General features: G+C 36.4%; 1 protein-coding gene across 2 annotated transcripts in view; it reads left to right on the forward strand.

The window, feature by feature from the left end:
- Window positions 1-12349, forward strand: part of MELTF (melanotransferrin) — a 592427-nt gene that overhangs the window by 154880 nt on the left and 425198 nt on the right. For both annotated transcript variants that reach the window (XM_044070717.1, XM_044070716.1), the window contains exon 2: window positions 2290-2441. In XM_044070717.1, coding sequence (XP_043926652.1) covers window positions 2290-2441 — 152 coding nt within the window. The remainder of the gene's footprint in view (window positions 1-2289; window positions 2442-12349) is intronic.

Consider the following 12349-nt stretch of genomic DNA (forward strand, 5'->3'; position numbering starts at 1 on the left):
GATGGGTAACCAAGTGGCTCACTGGCCCTATCAGTGAGCCAGTTGGCTACCCAATTGGCAATTAACCCCTACATTACCAGATGGGTAGCCAAATGGCTCACTGATAGAGCATATACTGTCAAAGTGGGTGACTTCATGTCTAGCAAAAGACCAGTTACCAGTGACATACCACAAGGTTCTGTGCTGGGCCCCTTACTCTTTGGAATTTATTTCTCACAAGTCCAGGCAAACTTGGACGGCCTGTGGTAGACTAAGTTAACTAACAATTGCAAATTTGGAGCAATCACTGAGTCCCCCAATGATGTTAATATATTGCAGACAGTGTTAACTCAGACAAATGATTAGTGCCAAACCATGGATTAAAGCTAAGTGCAAAAAAAATTCATTATTATTCCCTTTGGGAAAGCTGACATCCCTGATAATTACATTGTAGACAGCACCCCCATTAAGTGTTGACCCAGTGGTATCTGATCTGGGTACTCAGGTTGATGCCAATCTGAACTTTGATCATCACATATCCACAGTAGTAAGGACATACTTCTGTGTGGCACATTGTATATGTAAAAGCATCGCATCTAGATCTAAGGATGTTATAATTCCATTATATTCGTCCCTCATCAAACCAATAACTTGAGTACAATGGTCCCTTTTGCATGTACCTCACCAGACACCTGCAACAATTGGAAAGTCCACAGAGGTTTCTCACCAAGATATTACAGGGTACACAAAACAAGTCTTACACAGAAAGACTGAAAGCCCTAACACTGTATTCTGTCTTTTACAGGTTGCTAAAGGGTGATCTGTACCTAGCTTACAGGGCAGTCTCTGACCTGGCCCTAATGGAAATGCTATACATTTGTAAATCAAACTACACAAGGGTCACTCACTCCAAGGAACTTAACCTAACCTTTGACATGTACAGGTCATACTGGAGAGATAGGTACATCTAGCAAATAAAAACAGCTGAAAGTAAAATGGCTAAACACAATCCACTTTATTAAAAAACAAAATGCACAACTGGTAAGCGCCTTCATTCAAAACCTGAACTTCATCAGATCAAGTTGCATATCCAAATCACAACCAATAAATACAGTCATTAAAAATCACATGACCCATTTACTTCAATGATTTAATCTCTTATTTCTTAAAACAACCTTAAAATTCTCCCTGTCATTAACCCCTGGAAAAACACAGGCATTCAGCCTGATCTAACAACAATATTCTTTCCAATCAGCATCCCTCCTGGAATCATAAGGCTAAAAAGCAATTATGCTGTCTCACCTTCCCACATGCCCAGCCTAGCCTCCATCAGGACTCAGTAGAACAACTAACCATCCACAATGTTCTCCACCCCCCTGGATGGACATGTGAATTCACCCTGCCAGCTCTATCAGATGCCCGAGTCACTAATCATTGCCAGGTCATCTGAGCCATAGGTGGGTGCTTTATCCTTCTACACCCACCATCAGGTAGGTGCTATCTAACAACGCTTGGTAAAATGATTAAAAACAGGAAATTATTGTAGGTGGTAAGACTGAAGATGAGAACGTATAACCTTAAGAAGTTTATATAGTGATTAATATTTGTATGAATTGGTTTAGTGCCTGACAAACTGACATATTTAACAAGCATTTTTAACAAAACCAGTCCTAAAGATACCATCTCACATTCTCCTTTCTGGTTATTCATCACTTGTTTCTTTCACAAAACATGGGTTTACAATAGCACATATAGAAAGAGTTAACTGTCATAATATTTAGCTGATGGTTTTGCACTATTTTATAATATTTTAAATAAAGTAATATTTACATGGATGTTTGAATTTCAACACTTACTATTTTTTTACACTGAAACGATGAATCTAGCCATATATATGCTGGAATGTGCTTTATTAGCATCTGCATGACCACTGCAAATATACATAGTAGTAGGCAATAATTAAGACTGATGACCATCCAGCTATGGGGGACAAGATGCTAGATTATCAGAAGAGGAAAGACATTAAAGAGAAGATAGAAGAGGAGGAGGCAGGGAGCACAGGAATGTAGAGGACAGCGATTTCTAAAAACTCGGTTCTCATTTGTTTGTCTCTGATTGCCATTTCTCATATTTTATGTTTGAATTACCAGTGATGAACACAATAAATGCAATTAATCTCCCTGCATAGTAGCAGTTGGGCCTGCAGCAGTTTTTTAAGCAGGTTCATATAATCTAGTTCAGGTAAAGGAGGGACACCATTTAACCATTTGATTGCTAAGCTTGTAACCTTATTTCTTCTCTGTGCTGCAGGCCTGCCACAGTCTCTTCGTTGGTGTACAGAGTCCAGTAGTGAAATGGCGAAATGTAAGGACATGGCAAATGCTTTTACCCTTCAGAACTTGGTACCAAAGATCCAGTGTGAATCTGCTCAATCCCCAGAAGATTGTATGGTGAAGATTCAGGTAGGATGAAAGATAACCAGTGCAGCACAGACTGTTAAAGTTATGGAGCCTACCAGTCTGTATTCTGTAAACCTGATTTCATCCCTTTTTCTTGTATAACTTAAAATTCTGAGAAATCATTTAATTAGACCAAGCAACATGAATTGACCCCTGAAAATGTCTCAAATAATTAAAAAAAAACAGTAAGAGTTACTTGCAACCTGAGATATCAGCAAGTATATCACCAACATGACAACTTACTTCAGATCTTGTGACATGTTTGAACTTGAACAGTACTTGTTAGTTTTATCTTTTAGTCGTGGATTGCATGATAATGCCAGTATGTCGGAAAACTATGTTTTAGTAGTGGAATGCAGTACCACTGATAGAGATACTGTTTTATCAGTGTAAGTAGGGTGTTGCTGTTGTGCTACTTTGCTAAGTGGTCTATTTTAATATACGTGGAGTGGTTGATGTTTATTTTTAAAACAGTGTCATTTCTACTTAGTATATGTTGCAGTTGTTTCTGTTGTAGCAAACTGATGGAAATGTGCAAGGAATGGATATTTTCTTTATAAGGATGTTTGCTCTTTTTCATCATTATGTAACAGTGGAGTTACAGTATTTAAGGAAGATGAGTATATTCACAAAGTGACTTTCTTTGGTTTTGATTTGAATACACTGTTTTTCCTTATTTGCATATTTTGTCAGTGTTCATGAATCCTTAGTAAAAAAAGCACAGTGTATATCTCTTCTATTGACATGGATTCAGAAAAGGCCTCAGACTACAGTTAAAATATGATTCCGTCAGCGGGAAGAAGATGGACTGGGTTTAGTACTAATGCACTTAAAACTGGTGAAGGCCAAAGGGCTTGCATCCTCCACATGAACACATTTTATCTCAACTGGACATGCTATAGCACGACTGTACTTTCAGAGAAGCATTGGAGGGAAGAGGAACTGGAGCTGAAAAGGCCTTTGAGTAGTGAGTGGCTCTCCTGACCTAAGGCACACTCAATCAGAAGGTGCTACATTTGCTGATGCAGCATATGCTACATATAGTACTATACTTACATATAGTACTAATGCATTCCCAAATGGATGCTTCAAATGTTCCTTTTTTTCAGCATATTTTCAAATGATTGAGAACTTCCAAGATGGGGTATGGTCACATCAGACAAGCTCTGAATTCGCAGCAAATGTTGAGTGACAAATCTAAACTAGAATTATGACAAAAATCATCTCACTGCTTAATACATGGGCTGGTGACTATAGAATGAGTTTTTGCCTCCTAAAAGTAACATTTAACTTTATTGCCTTATTTTGTGCCACAGGTGTGTACCTGCCAATTCCAGTCTCACTACTAGTAGAATTCTAGTCACACTACTGGTAGAGATAGATTAAAATAGATTAGAGAATGGGTGAACTGTACATCAGAACCCTGAATAGAGAACAAACGTTCTCCAGCTGGGTATTCATGTACAAGTAATGCCTGCTGAAAAACAAGCCCAGTGCTTCACAGCAGCATAGCAAGCTGCTGTGGAGCTCAGACAGAAAAAAAACTAACAGCCGCCATTATTTTAATCAGAGCTTTAGATATTTAGTGAGTGTAAAAGAAAAAAGAAAAAAAATTCAAATAAAAAAGCATGTATGTGTGTGTTTATGTTTGTGTGTGTGAGACTATATGTAAGTATGACAGTAAGAGACAGAGATTGATTGTGCTATTGTTTTACACTCGCTAATCAGAACTTTTGCTGTTTAGCAAGTGTAAAAAATAAATGAAACAGGAAAAAAGTGTGCATGTGTGCATGTGTGCGTGTGTGTGTGTGTGTGTGTGTGTGTGTGTGTGTGTGTGTGTGTGTGTGTGTGTGTGTGCATGTGTGTGAATGTGTGAGAGAGAGTGAGAGAGATCAAGCTTTTCCCTGGCAGCATCAGCATTCAGTTATGAGGTTTCCGTACATCTCAACCTCTTAGCACAAGAAATCTGGACTGAGACAGATAATCTGCTGATTTATATAAGTTTCACCCAATAAAGATTTGCTGTTTTGCTACTAAGAAGTGAAGCTATTTTTAATTGCAGCAAGAAGATTTGTTGGTTTGGTATGAAGAATGTGAAGCTGTTTTTATTCACAAAAGTGAAGATATTTTGATTGCAACAAGAGTTTTGACTATTGTTTGGAGTTTAATTTACAAATATTTCTTACTACTCCTGCTTGGTGTTTTAGCTTTACTCTAATAGCTCAAAAGGCTATTCGTTCATATTTTTTGTGGTTGTTTTGACCTGAATAGTTGGACCCTGTCCACTATCTGACAGTTCAAGCTAACTAAACTTTGGGGTGCTCACAGTGCTTCATTTCTAAGCTCCTTTGTGTACAGGGAAAAGGGGATTCCTGGGTTGACCTATTTATAAGGATTGAGACAAGTTAGGCAATGCTGATATTTTAAGGTACTCGCTTGACAGGTCAGTAGAAGTAGAACATGGTTTAAGTTTGTTTAAGAGTAGTTTTATATAGGATGTGGGCATAGATTTGAAGGTGAAAGTGAATGTGGTGATATGTGACTGTTAGGGTTGGGATTAGATGCTCAGGAATCCTTTGTTAGGGATGTAAGAGAAATAGTATTCTGTGTCAATTTAAACTGTTGTTAGCATAATTATTAGCTTGAAAAAAAAGCTGCAAGAATAATATAAAGCAAAATGAAATGTAAAGGGTTAATTTGGAAATAGTATAAAATGCTGAACAAGTGTGCTGGCAAAAAGAGCTTAATTAAATTTCGGCATCCATGCAGAAAAAGGAGTATGTTATTGAGAAACAAGCTTTGTAAAAATAGCTATGGCCAGAAGACATCAACAAGATAAGGAGGAACATCAGTAAGAAAATGTTGGAACATCTAGTTTTCAGAAGTCATTCCATGGATCATCAAACTACAAAGAACCAAGGACAAGGGAACAAAGGAAAATTGTTATACAAAGGAAGACTGTTATATATCAGACTGAGAAAAATATCAGACTTTGTGGTGGTACAGCAGTAGCGTTGTTGCTTCACAGCAAGAGGTTCTTCTGTTCGATTCATGGCTGGAGTGCCTTCTGTGTGGAGTCTGCATGTCCTCCCCATGGTCGAGTGGCCTCTGAAAGACATGCGTGAATGGGCGTGCCTTCGCTGAAGGTTGGGTGTCGAGCAGGCAACTCAGCACCATAAAAAAATCTACTGCCAATCATTAGCGGACCGGAGTTCCGCAGTGTCGATCCCAAACCGGGAAAAGCCGAAAAGACAAACATGAGTCTGTATAAACAAGCTTTGGGAATTTGCCATAGAGACCTGACAGTATCTGTACGGCATGCTTTAAGACCCAAAAGAAAAATGTAATAGTAAAAATGTGTTAACTGAAGCAGCTTGTCTCGATGTATTCATTGTATTTAGTACAATACAGTAATAAAGTAGTTGGTCACATTAAATGGTTAATATACTGTGGTATGCATGTGTACTAATGCAAGTTACAGCAAGAAACCAACAGAAGACGTGCTTATAATTTTTCAATGGCAAGCCACAGTTGACGGACCAAATGGTTTCTTCTTGTGACAACTACAGCTTTTTTTTATTTTATTCAGTTAGTACATCCAGTTGCAGTGCAAACATTTGCCTCCTTCTTCTGCACAGTATCCAGTAGCACAACAGTGCATCTCTGCAAGTTCCACAGGTCCTGTACATTCACACAGCTAAATCTGCCAGCTGCATCTGACCAGCTTTTCGGACAATCAACAAGAGCCTTTCCATGTTTTCTCAATGGAAGATTTGGCCACCTTCCACACAGAAACTGGTTATTCTCTTTTTGTTTCTCATTCTACAGCATGGATGGCATAAAAAATGTAAAATGTAACATCACCTTTCAGGTAAACAGCAGTAATAGTCCAGCACATGTATGGTCACAATTTAAAAATTGGTAAAAACGTAACTGTAGCACATGTAGTACTTTACTAGGTAAAGTTCATGTCAATGCTTTATGTAAATGCATTATGTTTGACTGGTATCTTAAACAGCAGCATCATTGGTATGACAGTAAATGTTTATTGTGCAAGTCATATAAAACTGCTTTCTGTGTGCAATGTCATAAAAGTAATGATAAACAACCAGATGCATTATGTCTTGTCACCACATGCAAAATGTTAATTTCACAGTTACAATATCAGTCAAGCCAGGTATTTACAGAATCTTCTGTACATCTTGCTAGACACAAGTGGCATAAAACCAATACAATTTACAAAATAGATAAGAACAGAGATGAAGTTCATGGTGAACTGACAAATAAACTTCTAAGACACAGTCAGTGTGAGTTCAAAAAGTTCATACAACATATGCAAACACTTTTTCAGAACTGCATAAGAGCTTTAAAGTGAGCAAAACAGAATACTGACAAATATAATCTGGTTGGTGAACAGTTAAAGCAACAGCAGTTAACTATGCTAATATAAAATAAACTGGACTAAGTGTACATTACAGCCATGTATGTACAAGTGGAAAAACAATCTGTAAAAGCAAGTGTATTATGTACAGTATATAGTAAATGGTTTAAACAGCATTCTTCAGTGTATAAACCATGTTTTTTATCTGTGTAAATAGACAATTTTATATTCAAGTGTTAACTGTTCACAAAAATTGCTTTGGAATTCATTTATATGTATAGTAACAAGTCAAAGCTTGATATTTGTGACATATGTGTTTTTTTTTCCAAAAAACAAGACTGCAATGCCTTTGCAATAAAATACTCAAGCATTGTCAATAAATTACTGAATAGGACATCACTGTATAGAGTCATATTCAGCAATTGCAAAATACAGCTCATAACTGGTAATGCTTGTTATCACTGTGTTGACAATATAAAACTTTGTTAACTTGCTGTATAAAAAAATAAAGATTTTGTTTCCCAATGTGTTTCTACTTAATAGCAATAAGTACAATTTTGTATTTAAAATAAAACAGAGAGAATTTATACAGTGATATGTTTAAAACTGTATAAATGCGTGTGCACATCTATTTGCTAGTTAAATGCATATACACATCTGTTGCTATAATATATGTAAAATAATATAGTCAGTTAAATACATGTATTTCTGTTTGCTAGCATACATATATTAAAAGGGTTAAACTGTTCTTAAATAAAGCAACATTCATTCATGCAATGTAACAAAGTCTGGTACAGCTTGAGACAAACTAAATGTTCAGTGTCTGGAAAATGCTTCAAGGACTATAGATAAAAATGCAGCTGCAAGCCAAGGCAGGCAGCATTCAACACAGGCATCTGCATTTCCTCTGCATCATTCTGAACATCAAAAAATGCCAAACAGAGGGAATCAGGGTTGTTTCATGAATAAAACTTAGTTAGGAAAATGCTATACAAAATAAAACACAAGACAATTTTAGTTGTGGAAAGCACACAGCATGTACCTTTGGGAGGATAACATTTAGCACAAATATAATGACATGGTTAGCTGAACAAGGTCAGGCATGCATACTGACATAAACATTTCAGTAAACAGCTCTGTCTCTATTAGATGCTGTACATTACCTCGAAAATGTAACAGTTGTGACAAGGGAAGACAGCATGCAAAAATGTCACAGTGTGCAAACAATAACACAAAAATAAGAATAAACTCAACAGGGGAAGAAAAGGGTATGTTTATTACCAATACTCTGTTTATTTGTATAAACAACATGCTAATACAAGGAAATGGACCATGGGTTGAAATACTTAACATTTTGGGTAATAGGCCAGTACTCGATACAGATCAAATGATAAAAATACCATCCACTTGTACTATGATAGGACAACAATACCAAAAAACAGTATTGCATTTCAATATTACATTTCCAAGTTTTAAAGATACCAAATGCAGATTTAAAAGCGTTTGGTATGAAAATTAGTTGGACAAGATATCTCTCAGATTGTACATTTAAAAGCACAGTGGAATCCTACTATTTAGTAAGTCACTGCACGTATCTTTGATAGATAAATTACAATTTAGTACTAATGTATCTAAATTTGTAAATTGAACAAAATGTGTAAATTGACAATATTGACTTCAAATTGTTAAAGTGGCACCACAGTTTGTATATGTGGTTTCAAATAACCCAGTGTTAATAGTAAAAGACAAAGACAGAAGCCGAAACTGTCCATAATTGGTGGGACATATTCACAGGATGGCCATCATCTGGGACCAAATTGCTAAATTGGTTAATACATCCTGTGTTGATAGTTTTAGGGGTCATAATAATGACAGTTTGGAATTGTTTTATATGCTGCAGGTTATGAAGAGTTGCAATAACTCAACAAGTCATGAGTTTAAGAATAAACAAAAAAATTATAAATGCTGTAAATAGCAATGCTGAAGAAACAATTGCAGTCTTTTCTTTAACTGAAGTTTAGTCCATTCCTCAAAATATTTAAAAAGGGGAAACTGTAAGAGAAATAGTATTCTTTCTCCATTTAAACTGTTGTTAGCATGATTATTACCTTGAAAAAAGCTGCTAGAATAATATAGAGCAAAATTAAATATAAAGAGTTAATTTAGAAATAGTATAAAATGTTGAACAAGTGTGCTGGCAAAAAGAGCTTAATTAGATTTCGGCATCCATGCAAAAAAGGAGTATGTTATTGAGAAACAAAGTTTGTAAAAATAGCTATGGCCAGAAGATGTCAACAAGATAAGGAGGAACATCAGTAAGATAATGTTGGAATATTGAGTTTTCAGAAGGCGTTCCATGGATCATCAAACTAGAAAGAACCAAGGACAAGGGATCAAAGGAAAACTGTTATACAAAGGAAGACAGTTATATATCAGACTGAGAAAAAATTTCAGACTTTTGTATAAATATGAGTGTGTATAAACAAGCTTTGGGAATTTGCCATAGAGAGCTGACAGTATCTCTATAGCATGCTTGTAGACCCAAAAGAATAATGTAATAGTAAAAACGTATAACTGAAGCAGTTTGTCTCAGTGTATTCATTGTACTTAGTACAAAACAGTAATAAAATAGTTGGTCACAATAAATGGTTAATATACTGTGGCATGCATGTGTACTAATGCAAGTAACAGCAAGAAACCAACAGAAGACGTGCGTGTAATTTTTCAAGGGACACTATAATATCGCTGAAGTAAGCTTGGGATTCTATTGCAGTTTTGAATGGTAAGTAATTGGGAGAGGGTCTAGGGTTGAATTTTTTTGTCTGGGACATAAAACTTTTTTAATGCTTAATCCGAATTTTTTAGGGCTGTGTGTACTATTGTTTTTATGTCTTCATTTATTTGCTTTTAGTTTGATTGAAGGACATTCAGAAGTTTTCTAGATATTGTGGTGTACATTTTTACCATTCTTTCAACACTTTCTCTCTACCCTGCATTAGCATTCTACTCTTTTGGATAGCCAAATTACAATGTTTTTAGTCTCTTCCTTCCAGGAAGTGCAAGGCTATTTAGGATGTTTAGAAAAGTTGTATTGAGTTCATTTACAGCATCATCTAAAAGGAGGATTTTTAGGATGTTCCAGTTAAATAGATTATAGGGTAGTAATGAACATCTTTGGGTTAAACGTTGAAAGGTTGCCTGTTAGTGTACAGACATACTGTATAAGAGGATGTGTGAGATGTCTGATTATATAGATTGGGAGATGGACACAGAGAGTCTGACATTGTATCTGTGGCGGTGAACTTACTAGGGTCTGATATTAAGATCCAGTCTAATGAGGAGTTTGACGCCTTTCTATAATGTGTGGGGCTATTACTTAGTTGTGTGAAACCGTATAAGTTCATGCAGGATGTAGGGGAGTTAGACGCTATGTCCAAGCAAATGATATTGACATCATCTAGTATTATTTTTTTTGTGGAATTGTTATGGATATCCAGTGTAGGATATCTTCCAGTGTAGCTGTATTGTTGCTAGGAGGGATGTAAAGAAATACATATTTGTTTATATTTATTTTCACTAAAGTAAAAAAGTGTTAAACTGAATTTTGGTATTGGCTTGTAGGGGAAAATGTGGTAGTTGCTGGGAAATATTAAAGGAATACCAATGCCCTTCCTCTTTATACAGTCATTAAAGATGGTATTATTGCCAGGGAGTGTACTGCCAGAGCCAGTTATGCTGAGTTTAAGCCAAGTTTCAGTTATAGTGAGAATATCAAGGTTGTGGTGTGTAATCTAGGTATGTAGTTAAATAGATTTATTTTATTTTTTATGTTTCTAAATCTCTTATGTTAGATTACCGGGGGGGGGGGGGTTGACCATTGTGAGGTTAGAGTAGTGTGTAGAAGGGACTTGTCTTGATGTTTGGAGAATATTTTTTTACTTAATTTAATTTTGATTTGAGTAGAAATGGAGTTATTCAGTCTATATTTAGGGTAAAGGTAAGGATATCATTAAATAGATTTGGTGTAATGTGCAGAGAGTTTATGGAGGAAGTATAGATGAGTGGTTGGGACATACTTGGTCAGATGTTAAGGGTATTTTGAGTCATGGTAGGATGAGGGATGGCTCAGTAGCAGGAGATGAAGAGAGGACAAGCTGAGGAGTAGCATGATTAAGTAATGGGATCTGTATGTTATTGATAGCAGGTAGTATGCAAGTAGGAGTCAAGATGTAAGATAGAAGTTGCAGGGCTGTAGGATATTTAATGGTTGTTATATAGTCTGTAGTTACTGGAGATCTGGTTTGCTGATCCCTTTATCCTAGTCTGCTCAATGATTTTGTCATCTAAGTTTGTTGTAAGCTGTCTCCCCTTTTATACTGCTTGGCTATCTGCTGTTATAACCACATATCATACCACTTGGATTTTTTTGGTTTGGGTGATGTCACAGTTGGGCACATCCAAAGCGCAGGTCCTGAAACCTTTGAAGCCATATCTCGATACTCAAAATTCCTTCAATTAATTCTATATGTTTTAAATTGCATGAAGGAGGGCATATTTGTTGTGGCACAAGTTTTACTGTTCTCTTTGAAGTATAAACGTGTAATCTAACTTTCAATTGTCTTCAAATATTTTACTATATCTCTGCAGAAGAGGACACAGCCTTAGATTTCATCATTAATACTAGCCAATGTTTTGCTGTATCTATACTATAATGCTGTTGCAGAAAGTTAACTAATGACACTACAGCCTTACCGTAAAAGTACATGCAATTTAGTATTTGTCTCACGGCATAAGAAGAAATGATGTGAAAGTGAATCATTTAAATTATATGCACATATTGTATTTACTGCCTTTTTTAACAGTTGTAGTGGTTTCACTTTCATGAAAATATCACAGTGTGTGACATTTACTGAGGTTCCTGAATCTAACAATATTTTTTTTCTGATTTTATAAACATTTTTTTCTGTCATTCTGCCTGTAACAAACTAGTCACTGCCACATCCATGCTCTTTTACTCCTCATCACCGGGTCGGTAACCAGTTGTGGAATGGCCATCATCTAGGCACCCAAGAGGGAATTTTACATTTCCTGGGCCTAACACCTCCCTGGTAGATAACATACATGCTAACAAATATATAGACCTGCTATGCCTTCTCCTGGGAGTGTGTGCATTCCTGCATATGCTTCATGAAGGTTACCATGTTGATGTGGCTTGGGAAAGTCAAGTGCTGGTCCTCAGCCCATACGTTCATCGTATGTTTTGCACGTCTTTTTCCAGCAGGTGCCAGTATAACAGCAGGCCAGATCAACTCCCTCCCCCAGAGGGATGAATCAGTGTCAAATATTCTTTCTTACCTTCTTTATCAGTTCCTCTACTGCCCCGGCTAGCCAATTGATCTTGAGGTGTCAGAGTCCTAGCCAGGGCTTTATCTCTCTGAGTTATGAGTCAACCACCACTTTTGTAAACTTACTGTTACTTTTGATAAAGAACATAGATTAGGGTCATTTGCTGTATATATATATATATATA

The sequence above is a fragment of the Protopterus annectens genome, chromosome 4.part1, assembly GCF_019279795.1.
Source record: "Protopterus annectens isolate FY-2018-M chromosome 4.part1, PAN1.0, whole genome shotgun sequence".
NCBI classification, from domain to species: domain Eukaryota; kingdom Metazoa; phylum Chordata; order Ceratodontiformes; family Protopteridae; genus Protopterus; species Protopterus annectens.